Here is a 17,746-nt window from a genome sequence, read left to right as displayed (position 1 = left end):
ACCCGCAGAGACAGGGACAGAGCTGTGCATGTGCAGCTGGGGGAGTTTACGGTACTTAGTACTGTAGTACTTTATCTTGAGAATATATATGTGTCTTTTGAGCTGATGGGTTTTTACAATTTGAGTTTCTAAAGTAGATGTTTCTAAAGTTAGATGATCCAACTGCTGTTGGATCATCTTTAGAGATGATGCTTGCCACAGTCAAGTCACATAAACATGATCTTTTTAGAACACCAGGTGGCGTTGTTAGTCCACACAATAGCAATAATTTCTGGAACTACCAGTTTCTAGTTTTATGTGTTGTGTTCTTACGCATAGTCTACGTGTTGTAATGAAGTATTTATGTGTTTTGACAATAAAAATTATATATTTGGTCCTGATCAATAGCAAAGGGTTCACAGAAGCCACGGAGAGATTTTCAGCAAACCAATCAATGCCAGCACCCGTTTCCATCAATATGATTAAACAAAAGATTCGATAAGTTATCATTTTGAGAAACTCTCTTGAAATAGTGACTTAGGATCTCAAAATACTGGAAACTTTCTCAACATAATGACACAGTATTTCAAAACAATTGCTTAGCAGCTCAAACTAATGAGTTTCTCAAAATAATGAGAAAAATACTAAGTCAATATTTCGAGAAAGTTTCTCTCTCATGTGATCTGCAGACAATGCCTTGAAGCACACTCTTTGTGTTGAAGTTAATGTACAGAGACAGAACAGGAGTCATCAGTGGTCATCTTTGTGGTTTAATGCTGCCTGTGACTTCCAAACATGACACCGCAATGGAAATATTTTAGATCATGTCCAAACATATGACATATGTGTTCATATCTCCATTTTTATTGGTTGATATGCATCATGAATTTTGGTTGGTAAAGAACGTCTACAACGACAGTGTCTCCTTTAGAGGATTAACATCACAGGTGTTATTACACAGCATCACTGTAGGGTATGTAAAACCATTTCACATGTCTCTATAGTGTCTTTTAGCATGTTTCTGTCATGTTCATGTACTGGGTGTTATCTTGGATGTCCCCAGACATTATTTTCTTTCCCCCAGTAGTGAGAAAAGATGAATATTTTGTGATTGCAGCTCATGGATATTTTTTGCTGCACGAAGAGTTATAACTTTAATATGGAAATAGACAGAGGGCAATATTATATTTTTGCCTTCAGAGAAAATTATGGTGGATTTTAGTAGTAGCTTTGAAACAGTTATTCACTGTAACATGACTAAGTTACATATTTGAAAGACTTTTACACACAAATCAGTTTCAAAAGAAATCCTGTCACACATTCAAACAAGATACAAGAGAATCTAATTTTATGATCTAGAGGTATAAAATGGAACTACTGGGTGAAATCATTATCCCTAAATGACTATATGAGCCTACGCTTCATGAAGGCACCTTTATCAATTTGTGTTTCCTGTAAACATTTAAAATTTTTTATTCATGTTAATTCATTCAGAAACATTTTTCTTGTGTTTGGGGCCATCATGTCCAATAAAGTAATGCTTCTTTTCAGCCCAGCATGTGTAACATACATCAGAACAACACACGCATCTCATACAGACACGCACGTATTACAAAACACACACTCAGAGTAATTATCTTTCTTCAGTATTTCTGTTTTGCCACATGTTGTGCTTTCCTTTAGTCATGATTCACCCGCAGTTTCCGCTATTCTGGCACTTGCTTTCCGTATATTTTATGAATGTCAAAGGTCTGTAGTCAGTGCTGACGTTGATGTTCCCACAACAGACTGATGCTAACACAAGAGCAATAACCTCTAGCTGGCAGGATTGCAGTAACTGCAGAAGACCTGTTTGCTGGGGGCAAAGTGTGAATGAAACTTAAAGACTAAAAACTTAAAGACACTATTTGTTCACAGGAACACAAACTTGCTGTGACTGGACTCTGCAGGTGAGAGGTGTTCTCACTAAATGAAACTGTTGCGTCGGGAGGGCATTAAACCGAAGCGGGGGCCCCGGTGACACGCTCGGCGGAAGACATGCAGATGTGACTTGCAAACAAAAGGGCTTTTCACGGCGGTGATGCAGCGTCAGGGGAAGGTGATTACATCTGTGTAATCTACATTTGACATTCACACTGGTGATTAAAGGCTGATAGCATTTTCTGTTTCTGTTTGGAATCAGAAACGTTTGAGTTGCTATCTGGATGGCATTTTGCGCAGCCTTTAATACGGTTGAAGGAGGCATCATCAGTGTTGTTTTAGACTCATATTAGTTGTATTGTAAATGAATAAATCTGCATATGTACATGCTGATTTAAAATATACTACTGTAACTTCTTTGAATTGCTTTGCTTGTTGCTGAGCTCTTGGCTTGAACATTTTTCAGCCTCAGAGAGGAAACTGAAATAAACATGACTCCTGCCCCAAATACATATTGACTCAAGTGTCCTCCTGTTACTGTTATGGTATTTTGCCTTGACTCCCATTGTGTGGCTTTCACAGTTACAGTAAGTCCTGGAAAAAGTGCATAAATGATAGTGACACCTGATCATCAACACAAACACTCGGCAGGAGCAGCGCAGTAATGGCCACCTATTTGAAAACCTGTGTGAATGCTTACCCTACTTTGGTAACCTCATCCCAAGGTGAGGTCTTCACCCAAATTACACATGAAGAAGAACATGATGATTTTCCAAACTGAAGTAAGCCTGACAGCCGCTATTACATGAGCAATGCACCATGTAGAGCTCTTTGCTTGTTAGGAAGGCGAATAGTATGGGACTTTGTTTTAAAGCAATCATGTAATTTAAAGAGTGTGTATGTCAGTCCACTGGCAAGAGTGCTTTCCTGCTTGTTTGTGTAGCGTCGGCGGTTGGCTGAGGGTCAGAGAGAGAGAGCCTCCTTTATCAGCTTCATAACTCCACTGACATTTTGTAAATATGTTTTATTTTTGATATTCACCTTCGTTGACCCTTACATTTCTCTTTTGTTAACGTCTTTGTGACATTATCAGCAGCTTAACAGTGAAAACAAAGGCTACCTCGTGCTACCTCTGAACTGTACAGATGAACACCAGTGGGTTTTAAAATGTAAAGCTATGTGAAATTCTGTACTTTTTTTTTTTTTTACAGTTGCTGATTTGATATCAAAGCAAAATGCAGCATCACATTACATCACATTAAATTTAGCTGCGGTGTTTAAAAAGCCTGTCAACATGACAAAAAATTCTTTGGCAACTGGTTGATCACCCCTGTCCCTCTGTTTTATTTACTGTTATTTACTGTGGTACAGCCCACATAGGCAGGTTCACCTGTTGCTTTATTAGGCTTCTTCCAAGGCCTGTGTGGATGTAAACAACTTTCTGACCCTTCTGTTTTGTTGATAATGTTAAGGGGCCAGAAACTCCCATCTTCTCACTCACATACTCTTGCTTCTGAGGACACCGTAAAAAAGACCGTGGGATTTTATTTAAGAAAACACAGGTTTAAACACAGGTTTAAACTTGTTTTCTGACAGCTGATTGCAATACACCACTTATCGATGCATTATTTAAAAGCGACTCCTCTTTTTTCTGTTGTTTTTCTGCATGATTATAAATGATTTTAATAATTTTTACGATGATGTAGGATGACTTTTTAACATCTGTCCAGGGACTGTAGCCTTCTGGCTACAGTGACTGCGGCACAGCATGTGTTTATTGATGAAACATTGTCCCTGTTAAATAAACCAAGAAATACATTAACATTTGAGATGAAACATTGAAAAAATCAAATGCAGATGGTAAACATAAAGTTAACTCCTGCTGATTTGTAAGTCTCATCTGAATATTTAAGGAGGAGGAGACCAAGCTGGACTTGGAGGAGTCTCCTCAAATCAGCATCTGCTGGACCTGAGACTCAGTGCTGCAGAGGTGTCACCTGCTGGACTTGTTTACAAGTTGCATTTTATTTGAGAACTGATTTTCATCTCTATCATCTGTTAAAAAAGACAGTGGGACTGTGAGGGCTCCTAAAGTTTGCTGCTGCTGAGACTGTTTACTGAACTGTTTACTGCCATGGAGGAGGCTGTGAAGCCACAGAGATCAGCCTCCACACATGAACCAGAGATGCCACCTGGGAGTCCCAGAAAGTCAGGACCTGCTGCTGCCGACCAGCAGCTTACACTGTCTACACTCTGATCCGAGCAGCCGCTGCCATGACGATAGTAGGGGGTGCCATCTCATGGTTGTTGTTTTACTGCTGCTCTTTTTTGGCCAGTTAGTGGCAGATGAGATGATAGAGTCTCTCTCAGAGACTCCACAGCAGATTACAGTCACAGCACGTTCAAAAACAGGAACTGTTTCAGCTGTGGTACATGCAGGCTTTAGCACTGTTCTGCCTCCTTCTACTGTTTTTATTCTTGCAGTAGAAGGAGTTTGAGCTGTTTCCACCATAGCAGGAGTTTTTTGCCAGGGTGGCACGAGCTGCCACCGTGGCAAAGTACTCGCCAACTGTGGTCAAACTGGTCAGCTGGTTAATTTTATACTTGCTGTACCAGTTACTTGTTCTCCTGATCAGTAACTTCCTCCATTTCTCACTACATACTCACCCTAGATTTCTGAGGAAGCTGGAGTTGACTGAGCAGCAAACATGGTTAAAAAAAAAAGAATGGGATGAAAGCAAAGCATCTCAGCATTGTATATTTCACATATATCATAGTGAGGGTAAGAGGATTGGTAATTGCATGCTTACATTCATTTAGCAGACCCTGCCTACACAGGAAACTGTGACTGTGCTTGGATAGAATGTGATACTCAGTGTGCTGGTCAAATGTTTTTATACTCATTGCCATGTAGTTTAACATAATTGCACAAAACCTCATGTAAAATGAGAGTAGGTCTAAGTGAATTTCTGTTACTTGATACAATCAGCAGAAGTAGCTTTATGAGTTAGAGATTCAAGGCAGATGCTAAAGTGAAAATGATGAGATTTATGATGAGGATCTGTTACACTGAGATTCCACAGTAGTTGTATGACTGAAGTTAATAATCCCTTATTATAACCACATAATATTAAACTATCATTTTCTGAGTCTTGTTTCTGAGCAGCAGAATATTAACATGGAATATTCTGAGCATAATCTAAAGATGAATATTTTAATAAATATATTTTCCAGCATTTTCAGGTTTGTAAAGCAGTATCTGCTAGATTTAAATTACTGAACATTACTTTTTTTTAGTGATGGCAGCAACATCCTTGTCATGCACCAGATAGAAATTACCTAAAAGCAGCTGTTTAGACAGATAAGAGCCATATAAGGGATGGATGTGTTTTGGTGGGTCAAAGGATTTACCTTTACGTCAATACAAAGCTACTGCTAGCAACAGAACCAAGCCAAATGTTTCCCGAGCTCCAGCCTTTGTGACAGGTAAGGCTAGTCAGCTGCTACTCATTAGATTTTCCAAGATACAAGTAGATCTACATGTATGTAACGTGTAAATTATATGAAAACTGGAACAAATTCGACAACAGATTTCTTGTATAATAAGATTTCATTACTGCGTCTGTCCTTGAATGTGGGTTAATATTAGAGCCATGCAATAAACACTATAATCTGTGCTGTGTCTTCAAGGTGCGACAGTGTATGAATCACAGACAGTAATCTTCCCTCAGTACCTTGGGGTTTTAACTCAAACAAGCCAATTAGACCAGCACATGCAAATGCCAGTCAACTTTATAACAAAAGGAAACTCATTAAAGGTCATGACATTTCAGGACTTCTCCAGAACGGTGGACCAAGTGGAGCTTTCTCCAGAGCTTTCAGGAGACAAGCCCATCAAAGGGCCTTAAGAATTAATATCACTATGACGCAGGTGCTAAAACAATATATCTTCTCATATTGTTGCTACGCTTGCCCACTGACTTCCACTGTTGGGTCTTAATTCACAATAATAAGGAAAAGTGAGAGATTAAAGAGGACAGAGAGATTAGTGTAGGAGGATGACATGGGTGGGGATGATTGTGATGACTCCCTGGAATTACTCAATTATCAGTGCGCTTCATTTGTTGCTGCTCATCCTCTCAAACAAAGTCACTTCAGATTTCGAAGACAAAGCTATGATAAGGGCCGGTCTGCTGTTTTAGTCTTCTGTTGAGTGCGTTGCATGTTTTCGGAGCATTTTCCCTTTGAAAATAACTTTCATTTTTAAAGCGATAAAATAGATAAAGATGTTACTTTCATGCCAGGTAATGAAGTCAATGAATCAAGCTTTTAGATTATGTGCTCAGCAGGATTTATTTGTGCGTGTAAGCCACAAAAGTGGCACTTAAATCCAGGACTGCAAAGCAAATGCATCACACATTATCCTATGTACAAAATCCTTATGGAATATCTACATGAATCCAGTATATCTTCTTTTTTTTTTTCTAGCAGCGTTTCTGTATCTCCTCCTCATTTCTCATCCTGCTTGCTTCACTTATCCCACATCTCCTCTTCATAGCACTGTAATAAATCTTAACTCCCCCTTTGTAACAATAAAACCCACCCAAAGTAAACCCACCTCCCATTTTACTAGTGTATTAATTCATTTTATATTCTTAGTGGATTCTGCTGAAGAAAACAGGACAGTGGCTGTTTTTGTTATTATGTCGTCTGGTTTATTGTAACAGATCAAAATGAATTATAGTGCTCAAGAGTATTTATGCCTTCACACACGCAGCTTCACACAAAGACCGTCACATTACCAGACTTTTATGTGGAAAAGGTAATTCAGTAATGATCCATAATGAGTCTCTCTAATAATGAAGCAGATTTGAATTTCTGTAATAGTGTGAATGCATGAAAAGTTGAACAAAAGTTGGAAATGGAGACATATTTCATACAATTATATCAATTATTTTATTCTGAAGTAAGAGCATAAATTCTGCTTTAACATAAATCATGAGCTCCACTGATGTAATTATATAGTCACCACGTTTGCCATATTAAATTCATCTTGTCTGTTGATGTAAGCATTACGTAACTTGAGTTTTTTTTTCCTCTGCTATTAGGTGTGTCACCATCAAGGACATTATTGGGTCTTCATTTTGACTTCTTATGCATGAAAGGATATGGCACTGTGCTGAATGACAACTAAGAAATGTTTATAATATAAATGAATGATGAAATAAATCTGATAATACAACAGTCCGCCCGAAATCGTGCAATGTCTCTAAAATATCACATTGCATTACAACTAAGCTCTGATCATCACAATGTGGCTCAAGCGTGAAATAACATTTTCCATCACACAAGTGAGGCGAGGAAAAGATATCATACAGAAATGTTTTCCTGATGACCAGATGAAAAGAAAATCACAGCCAATTTCCAACTTTGACTATATATATATATATATATATACACACTTTCCCATAAAGTTAAAATAAAAGATATTTAGCCTCTTCTCATGAAATGATTGTGACAACGTGATTTATTCTTAATAGAGTGTATATCTTCTCAAAACTTTATTCATCAGTCTCTTCCAATGTGATTACTGATGTGTATAGATAGGAATGAAAAGAGGAATGTGTCTGAAAACAAAATTATTCCAACTTTATGGGCAATAGTGTACACACACACACACACACACACACACGCAGGGAAAAGTCTGTTTACTGTCCACAGGGTTAAAACAAAGCATGGGGAAGCAGCACTTCACTTTTTATGTACTACAAAGACTTCTCTGTCCTTTTACATCTATCTACTTATATGTATTTCTTTATTTATTTTGAAAAGTTCAGAAAATTCAAAATTTCTCAGACACAACAAAAACTAAACAAGGTAACTTCCGCCAAGGCAGCGCGCACTGGTCAGTGTCACACCTTTCAACCGAACTAAAGAGGGCAACGAGAACTCAGCGACAACAACCAGAAAGGGAAAACATTGTTTGTAATATTTCCTGTTGGTTACCACTGGGACTTTAAACACTTTACTCACCGTAACGACCCACCTGTTGATCGTATCTAATAACTTCTCACGCGCTCGGAGCCTCGAATGACGCAGTCAAGTGTCAGCGCGCGTTTGTGGCACGAGCCTTCATATTTCTCTGACGTGAGTCAGAAACTCTCAGAAGAGCAAGAGGTCCAGCGGGCACAACCAATAAAGGGAAAAAAAGGGAAGAGGAAGGACGAGGGAAAAAAGAGAGAGAGAGAGAGAGAGAGAGAAGACAGGCCAACCAGAGAAGGAGATGAGGACCTTCCCGAGCCAAAGTCAGCCTGCGCAGCGCGGAGCCTCCAGCAGCCTGCACAGCCTCAGCAGCAGCGCCATGAGTCCACTCAGCACGGCCAACATCACCCTGGCAGCCCTACTCATTCTCACCATACCAGTCTGCAAAAGTAAGTTAGAGGAACTGTTTTTATCTTACTTTATATGTTTTTATTTATTCTGTCGGTTGCTTTTTAGGATGATAAGACTCTTTCACTGTAACAGCAATCTGACCTTTTTCATCAGACAACGCAACATAACCCTGAAGATTTTTTTCTTTCAGTATCTATCTATCTATCTATCTATCTATCTATCTATCTATCTATCTATCTATCTATCTATCTATCTATCTATTTGCTGTTTCTTTTAATTTCATTCAGTCTTACACATTAGTTTTGACAGAAGTATAAGATAAAAAAATACCAAATAAATACCAAACAAGATACATTAACTATATATTAACTGACATTTATAATTTTTTTGTCTGACACTTAAATGCAATGAGTATGAGTGAATTTATTGAATTTATGAATAGATAGATAGCTAGATAGAGTTTAAATTTCAATTTAAAGCTTCTGACTTTAGTCTTTTTTTTCTACCTTGAAGATGCTGCATTTTCATGTGACGTAACTGTACATCAGTGTCCCGTTGAGTCAGTTCTTCTCCCTCTGTCATGATTCAAGTTAAAAAGATTTTTATCCATCTAGCCATCCATCCATCTTCTCTTAAATGATTTGACCTCAAACTAGGTGAGACACTTTTCCGATCTTGCAACCAGTGATCTGAGGAGTCTGCTGACTGACACAGAGTCACAGCAGTCTGAGAGCTGCTTCTCCCCATAATGTCAAAGTGATCTTTGCATTGGCTCATAAGCCTTGGGATTCAGCCTCGGTGCTAAAGCCGCGTGCCGTTGACTTGTTCACTTGCAGTAACATGACACACTGGAAAAGTTAAAGAATTGATGAAAGTCTAGTTTTAATTCATGGATATAAGCTATTCAAAAGCAGATTTCATGCTGGCGGTAATCTCACATCAACGTGTTGGACAATAACTTCCTCCATGTTCTATAGCAAAGCTTTTACCTCTGCTAATGGACATCCACTGCAATCATGTCAAGGCAGAGCGTCAACAAAACAGTCACACAGGAGAAGCTGTTCGTCATCACAGCACAGCAGAGGCACTGCAGACCTACAGCTTCTACTCGGTCATCATGCTTTGTTAGAGTTCTGTCAATAAAGATGTTCTATTGTCAGATTTAAATATTTTGTGAGGATGATGTTAAAATAGAAGCATGTATCTCAGGTTATTTCAGCTTCAGTATGAGCTATAATGTTGTATTAACTGTGGATTTGTTTTGTTGTTGTATGAAACAAAAGGCGCTCCAGCAGAACTTCAGCAAGCCACAACAGACCAGAGGCAGCTACTCGGCCAGGTATGCGGCACCATTTCTTTCTTTCTTTTTCTTTCTCATTCTTGTTTGTGTACTCCTCCATCACCCTCTGTGATGCTCCACAGATAGATGCTGTGTGCTCATCCTACCTCTCTGCAGACCTGCAGTTTTGGGTGAGTGAGGTGTGATTCTGTCCAGTTGTTCTTTATTTCATTACACTTTTAGGGTATAGTTATTAAAAAAAAGATTTTAGCTCTTTTGAATTCTTCTCTTTTGCATCTATTCCAGGCATCTGATGTCTTAGGGGAACTCTGTGTCTTGATGCTGGTTCAGAAGTCAAAGGTACCTCACACTTTATATTCTTTCACTGAGAGTCTCAGAAGTTTACAGCAAGTGCTACTTGCAAGTAAGAAACAGAATTTTACACACTTGATTTATGAGAAATGACACTTTGAAACACAGAAGAGTGACATTTTGTTGTCTACTCAGGAGCTGAAAGTGCGAGAAAATAGTAAAAGGGTAAGTAACTTATTTTCTATGTGAAGTATTTTCCCTGAAATGGTTAGACTAGACCCATAGACATTAAACCTAATGACAAATTTGTGTCGGCTTGTTTGTGTACGAGTGTTTTTTGTTTGTTTGTTTTAATGTTATGCACTGTATGTGCAGTTTTTATTTTATTACTCTAGACCACAAGGTTCTACCTTGTCACAGGTGACGGTAAGTAAGCTGAAAGATGAATCCGCACTGCTACAGTGTGTTGCTTGACCTAAGGAAAGCACCCTCGCATTGTTTTACATCCGCACTTCATGTACAAGTGTGGTACTTTAAGATGCGTGCAGTGCAATAGACAAATAAATCTAACAATCTAACAGCGCTATTATATACCAGGCAATAAAAGAAGCAGTGTAAAGTATCCACACTTCATTCACCAAACCAAAATGCATGCAGATACAATTTACCACCACAGATAAACGTATGAATGACCGTGCTGGTGCATGCACTCAAATACTCAAACATGGACATGCACACACACACACACACACACAGTCCTAATACCCACTAATGTCAAATGGAATCTTATCCCAGCACTGCTTTAACTGCTTGTGTGCTCTGCATGTCTCTCAAACAACCAGGCGAGAGCATGGCTCCACATCCGGCTTTAGTTCTTGGTTGCATGAAAACTTGGACTGTGTTTGCCCCCTCTGTCCGTCCTTCACACTGGACAGCACAAATGTCAATCAAGAGACAAGTGAAAAGCTACAGAAATGAAGAGTGAGACTCCTGTGCAACTCTTGATATTCCTACTTGAGGATGAGGGAAATTAAATATTGATGTTTTGATAATTAAATACAATCCTCCTCTATATCTGTATGTGTCTGGTGAAACTACAAAAGATCTCTGGTCATGTGATGGATTAAAAGTCAACAAAAATCATGCGAAGAACTGTTTCTCTGCAGCTGTAATGAAAGTCGTGAGTGAAATGTTTACGTTCTCTCGCATCAGACTCTATTTGAAATAGGCTATGATTATTTTCATGCATTGTATTTATTTTCCTTTATTTGCATTTATGTTCACTGAAACCTACAAATGCACAAAACATCCCAGCGCGCACATTCCTTTAACGAAACATCAGTGGTTTGTTAAATAATGCAGAGTGTTATGTGTTTATTGAAACACTGACACAGAGTTTGCAATGAAAAAGTTGCTGCACTGAAGAAGCATCGTGTTTGCATGTACTTGTGTGTTAACTAAAGGGAAAGAGTGCTTCGCTCTTTCCCTGTGTACACTCCATGTTCTGTACCTTCTCTCTTGCTGGAGCTGTTATTCATGTTTGTGTGTCTGCCTCTGTCTGTGTGTGTTGTGTGTGTGTGTGTGTGTTGGGGGGGTGGTGTTGGTTTGTCAGACCCCTATGTTGCACCCTCTCCTGCATCTAGTTTCTCAGCTCCATACCAGAAGAGAGAGAGGACTCTCACTGCCCGTATGTACCACCCACGTCGATTCTCCTTTCACTCTCCATGTTGTTTTGTTTTTGTGCTCAGGGATCTCACCGCCACTGACTGACTGAAACAAAGCCATCACAAATCAAGATGCTTTGATTTTCAGCATACTAAAAACTGTATGCAATCAGTCATGAAAACTGACATGAAATCCTGTTTAGTGTGATTTCTTTTGATGAGTACTGATGATAAATATGCAACTTTATCACTGTATTCTAATCTCTCAACTGCAATATGGTCCTTGGTTGCAAATATAGCTGATGGATAGAAAATGACAGCATTCAGCAACATTGTACTTTTGTATGCTTGTAGCAAATATTGAAATGTGTGCACTGCGTCCTGTATTTTCAACGTACATTTTCCCTTTCAGTCAATAACACTCACACTCACTCACTCTCTGTACAAGCTCAGTCTACATTAGTTGTTCTTTCCCAAGCTGGCAGTAATTATGGTCTAAAATTAGTGCAGCTGATAGGTGAACTTATCCCTTATTACTATCAAGCGCTGACATTCACAAAGTGGACATAGAGGAATTGTGCGCGAGACACGTGGAGAGTGTTTGTTTTGGAAAATCCAGATGTGAATGTTTGAGTGTGTGTGTGTGCTCTTGGCCTTGGCTGGTGGAGGAGAACTGCAGCAACACTTAAGTTAAATTCTTTGTTTTTTCTGTCTGTGCAGGCTGAACTCCAGGGACCTGGTGGAATCCAGAGCAGAGGTTACTTCCTCTATCGGGTATGAACGTTTTTGTGTCAGGAAATAAAAGACAAAAAAAAAAAAAAAAATCAATCCCCTAGGTATTACAATAAAACTGCAATAAAATTTTGTTTGCACTTGCAGCCACGAAATGGAAGACGATCCTTAGAATATGAGTAAATCAAAGGTAATGCTCTATCACTAAGTACTAATGATACTTTTTCATTTGTTGTTTTTCAACTCAACATCCATGAATGCAGTCTTTAACAGACATGAAAATTTAAAGGACTGTACACAAGTTATTAATTTATAATTTTTCTTTTAACTAAAAGGATGGTCTGGCTTGTTTGGGAGGGCAGGTCTTTAATTTATTTTCTTACCCCAGATTTGTATTTTCTCTCAGCCTTTCTGTGCAATATAGTTAATAGCAAATAGTTCCAACCACATGTATGTATGAAAAGTATGAAAAAACTTCCTTGTGCACCATGGCTCATAAAGGTGCTTTGAAGTTGCTAACTTTCTGACCCACTTTACCATTTTCTAAGAAACAGAGAATACACTTGCATCATCTGTTAGTTATTTGTGATTGAACAAATTCCTCCAAACAAAAATGTCCTTTAATATAATAAGGTTTAAAATGCCTCATTTATTTCAAATGGTTCAGTGAGTAGTTCCAATTTAAATGTTGGTGTGACTGTTATTTTGAGACATTGAGATGGAGGGTGTTGGACTTTTGTTCCAGCAGATGGTCCAAAGAAAATATTAATTGTTCAGGGGAAGACCTTGCCCTTTAGTAGAAGGCTTATCCCCTTTTCCACCCCAGTAATCTTTGTACAGAGCTTAAAATCTTGTCATTATACCCATGGCAGTGGTCAAGTAGGACTGTAGAAAACTATAGGCTCCTAACACCATGGTGATATGGGGTTACAATGTCAGGCATGCATGTATGTGTTATTTATCTAATCGTGTATATCCATGTGTGTTAGAGTCTCCACCTCAGAAGCTTAGTGTACAGAGATGACACAGACCCCGAGACCCGAGCCGCTGCACCATGACTGAGTGACCCAGACTTTAACCACAGCCCTCTGCCACTGCTGTATAGTGATGTCTGAATGTACACAAAGAATATAATTAAAATAATAGTTATTTGTCCAGATTTTATTTTGTGTTATATGTTTGTCATTTGCATTAAAATGCTATAATGTGGTCGGGCGTTGAGTTTGATTTGTTACACACTGTGATATAAAAGAACTGTGCATTGATCTGAAATACGATGTGCACTGAATTGAAATATACCTGATGTATGTGTTATTGTAGTTCCTTTCAAATGTTTACATATTAGACAAATGGAGAATTGATCACTGAACACACTGAACAAGTAAAGCAACTGATAAAATAGGCCATAAACTAATACAAGAACATTTTGAATGCTAGACAACTCCCCTGTGGGAAATCATGAGAGTGGTGTGGTGTGCTGGTAGTACTGACACTATTGTGCGTCTGTGTGTGTGTCTGTGTGCATGTTAGGAGAGGATGAGCTGTGTCCTGATGATCCAGAGGTTGAAGCAGCAGCAGCAGCTTGTGTGTAGAGAGGCTCTGACTGGTCCATGTTACTGGGAGGTAGAGTGGAGAGGAGAGCTTCATCCAGCAGAGACTCACAGAGGAACCAGAGGAGGTTTTCATTCAGTTTAACTGAACTTTATAAACACAGCTGCTTTCAGCTCCAGCTCCACCCTGTGGACAGGATGAGTACTGCAGTTAACTTCTACATATTTTTACAGTGGAAGGTGATGCTGCATGTTTAAGGTTACATCTCTGAAGTCCTGCTTATTACCACCTGTATCAGATTTATCTTTATCAGATTATCACAGATACAAGATAAAAGCAGATAAAACCTGCATTTAATTTTCAATCACGTTTTCTCCGCTGAATACAAACAGATTACATCTGGATTTTGATGTAAACCTTAACATCATATAACATTTGTTTTTGGTGAGTTTGCGTGAAGACAGAGTCAGTAACAGTCGAAATGAACAACAACTACTTACAACAGCACTATGACATATTAGTCAACTCAGTTTGACCGTATTCACTACATAATGGAGAAGTTCTGGCTAACTGAATCCTGTTTATGACATCAAATTACTGTCAAAATGTGACCACTAAATAAAAAACAATACAAAGAATTAAACACAAGTACAAGATTTTCTTCATCCAAGAAACAAAATTAAATGAGAAACATACAAAAAAAGGGACAAAGAAATCCTTTGACTTCAACATATATATATTATTTTAAAGATACCATGTCCTTTAAAATACAGATACCAGCACATGTTCAGACAGTTTCTCCAGGGTTTGGACTCAGGTATTCAACTTCAAGTATGTCAATAACACGTAGCTCAGTAGGAGCAAATTAATCATTATTGTTCAACCTGGTAAACTTGACAGATCTATTGGGTTTTCACAGTGGTCACTGCGTTCACCATCACCACTAGATGGAAAATGAAGCAAATATACCCAAACTGGGTGCATCTTTACAGTGGTCTGAGCTATCTGAGTCGTCTCTCTGCCAGGCTTCCTTCCCTTACCCTGTCCACCACGCAATTTTAAAAAAGGTACGAACCCACCTACACTTAAACCTGACCCAAATAACCCCACGCCGCTTGATACTGCAGGGAATCTTGTCCGCGATTGACCGTGCATAGAGCTTTACAGGGGCGGGAAAAATTCCCCTGCCGGGAGGCCTCCCTTTGTGCCAACGCCAAAAAAAAACGTAAGAATCGCAAAACTTTTCCTCACCCTGACCTACCTGAAAGGTTCTACTCCAGTCTCCCCTTGGAACGAAACTTGGCAGAGTGAGACGAGTCAGTGTTTGACCTCAAAGTCCAACTCACCCTCTCTGTACAATAAAGCTTCAAAGCTTCAAAATTTGGGTGGTGATGATGGACAGCAGTGTGACTATGCTCAGGACACAGGCTGAATACTATTAAAAAACAACTCTTACTTTGGAGGATCCCCAATCCATCTACATCAGACCTGCCTGAGTACCTCCACCATTTACTGATGGAAAACCTACAAAGTTACTGACCTAACAATGATTTTACGTAATGTCAAAAAATGTGATCACAAATGTATCTCAGATGCCAATAGAGATTTAAAATACATTCATAAAACATCATCCATGGGCTGAATTACTGCTTGAGAAAGCCAACATCACAGATTCACAAGTGAAGAGCTGGTAAAACTTTGGTTCCAACAACAGAGTTAATAAATGGTCACAGTCTATATTTAATCAACAGTTGAGCTTCACTACGCAGAAAATCAGTCCATCCACGTCCTAGATGCAGCAGATTCACTTCCTGGTCATGTCCTGTAGTTTGAAGAGCAGCTTGCAGACTTGTGCAATGTGGGCTGCAACAGTCCTTCAGAGGTGAGGTCCAGAGATCTAGGCGGTGTCCAGGACTTGGTGGATCAGGTCAGGCCACATCATTCCCCTTCCAGTCTTCCTTCAGGTTGGACATATGAATCAAACAGAAAAAAAAAACAATTATTAGTAATGAGTGAAAAGCAAACAGACTGAAGCAAACCTTCAACATGACCACAGATCTCACCTCTGGTTGCCACTCTCTCACTACCTCTGATTCTGGTGTCTGCTGCTTTCACAGACTTTCACAGTCTGTTGTGGAACAGTCCAATGCATCCATGCCTGCAGGGTGGAAAGTCTGCTGGGAGTCTCCGAAGTCATCTATCCATCAGTACATTAACTCGAAACTTCCTAACATTCCAGTTCTGTATTGCCTGTGGAACTCCTCTTCAGCATGTTCTGCCATGGTCTTGTGATCTTTGGAAACCCTTCCAGAGACGCTCAGGAGTAATTACAAAGTCCAATGTCCTGACATACATGGAGACAGTGTGACAAGACACTATTGTCTCCTACTGCACTCTACACATTTTGCAGACTAATCATATCAACAAGTTGACAGCTCCATGTTTTGGGCTCAGAGACAGAAAAGTCCAAATGTAAAGTAAGAAATTAAAAAAAAAAATAAAAATGATCAAGCACTACAGAATACAAGGTTTTCTTCATCTAAGTGAGAAAGTTAAATAAATTCACAATGACAAAGAAATTTAAGAAAAAGGATAACTATGAAAACAAAAGGGAAAAAAACCTACACATAAATATATAAAGTCAAACTACAAAAGTAAAGAGTATGGATAAAGAGAGTAACACCATCACTGGAGGTTCAGCCACAGAATAAAGCCTCAGTTCATTCATAGTCAAACTACAGAAGCTACAGAATCATTTAAGCAGAACTTATGGTTTGTCCAAACTTCAACATGTCTTCCTCAGTTTCTTCAAGCACTGGAACGAGGCCTTAACTGTGTCTTCCCCTCTAGTGTCTTTGACATGGTTTCTAAAAAAATAGTGAAAGGTTTCCCTACCATCTGTAAACATCTTTTCACGTTTGCCTTCTGAAATGGCTGTCACTCTGTTCAGGTTTGTTTATAAAGATTAGCAATTTGACTTCAAGACAAAGCCTGTTATCCTTAAGACCTTCTCTTCAATTCAGCCCATGATAATGTCTCATTTCAAGTATGTCAATAGCACGTAGCTCAGTAGGAGCAAATTAATCATTATTGTTCAACCTGATAAACTTGACACATGTATTATGTTTTCACAGTGGTCACTGCGTTCATCATCACCACTAGATGAAAAATGAAGCAAATATACCCAAACTGGGTGCATCTTTACAGTGGTCTGAGCTATCTGAGTCGTCTCTCTGCCAGGCTTCCTTCCCTTACCCTGTCCACCACGCAATTTTAAAAAAAAGGTACGAACCCATCTACACTTATACCTAACCCAAATAACCCCACGTTGCTTGATACTGCAGTGAATCTCGTCCGCGATTGACCGTACGTAGAGCTTTACAGGGGTGGGAAAAAATTCCCCTGCCGGGAGGCCTCCCTTTGTGCTGACGCCAAAAAAAAAACGTAAGAATCGCAAAACGTTTCCTCACCCTGACCTACTTCAACCCAGAAAGGTTCTATTCCAGTCTCCCCTTGGAACGAAACTTGGCAGAGTGAGACGAGTCAGTGTTTGACCTCAAAGTCCAACTCACCCTCTCTGTACAATAAAGCTATCAAAATTTGGGTGGTGATGATGGACAGCAGTGTGACTATACTCAGGACACAGGCTGAATACTATTAGAAAACAACTCTTACTTTGGAGGATCCCCAATCCATCTACATCAGACCTGCCTGTGTACCTTCACCATTTACTGATGGAAAACCTACGAAGCTACTGACCTAACAATGATTTTACTTAATGTCAAAAAATGTGATCACAAATGTATCTCAGATGCCAATAGAGATTTAAAATACATTCATAAAACATCATCCATGGGCTGAATAACCGCTTGAGAAAGCCAACATCACAGATTCAGCTGTGTTTTGTTTGAACTTT

General features: G+C 39.1%; 1 protein-coding gene across 4 annotated transcripts; it reads left to right on the top strand.

Moving 5' to 3' along the window:
* The first annotated feature begins 7,940 nt into the window (after nucleotides 1-7,940).
* nmu (neuromedin U) lies at nucleotides 7,941-13,476 on the top strand. 4 transcript variants are annotated; one of them, XM_041040564.1, is made up of 9 exons: nucleotides 7,941-8,330; nucleotides 9,576-9,631; nucleotides 9,719-9,762; nucleotides 9,878-9,931; nucleotides 10,079-10,108; nucleotides 11,496-11,570; nucleotides 12,268-12,321; nucleotides 12,427-12,469; nucleotides 13,269-13,476. In XM_041040564.1, the coding sequence occupies exons 1-8, from the start codon at nucleotides 7,990-7,992 to the stop codon at nucleotides 12,460-12,462; spliced, it is 690 nt and encodes a 229-aa protein (XP_040896498.1). In that variant the 5' UTR covers nucleotides 7,941-7,989; the 3' UTR covers nucleotides 12,463-12,469; nucleotides 13,269-13,476. The 4 variants fall into 4 exon arrangements, with proteins under 4 accessions (XP_040896498.1, XP_040896499.1, XP_040896500.1 ...); XM_041040566.1 differs by having other exon boundaries at nucleotides 8,079-8,330; nucleotides 9,715-9,762; XM_041040565.1 differs by lacking the exon at nucleotides 11,496-11,570.
* The last annotated feature ends 4,270 nt before the right edge of the window (nucleotides 13,477-17,746 follow it).

This window comes from Toxotes jaculatrix, chromosome 6 (assembly GCF_017976425.1).
Source record: "Toxotes jaculatrix isolate fToxJac2 chromosome 6, fToxJac2.pri, whole genome shotgun sequence".
NCBI classification, from domain to species: Eukaryota; Metazoa; Chordata; class Actinopteri; family Toxotidae; genus Toxotes; species Toxotes jaculatrix.
The sequence above is the reverse complement of the archived record's forward strand: the minus strand, read 5'-3'. Positions and strand labels throughout refer to the sequence as shown.

What these genes read in the sequence shown, in the direction of transcription:
- nmu (XM_041040564.1), top strand. Translation starts at nt 7,990, where the DNA reads ATGACGCAGTCAAGTGTCAGCGCGCGTTTGTGGCACGAGCCTTCATAT. An exon ending in CTGCAGACCTGCAGTTTTGG is followed by an intron (nt 9,763 to 9,877) that starts GTGAGTGAGGTG and finishes CATCTATTCCAG; the next exon opens with GCATCTGATGTCTTAGGGGA. An exon ending in GAGGTTACTTCCTCTATCGG is followed by an intron (nt 12,322 to 12,426) that starts GTATGAACGTTT and finishes TTGCACTTGCAG; the next exon opens with CCACGAAATGGAAGACGATC.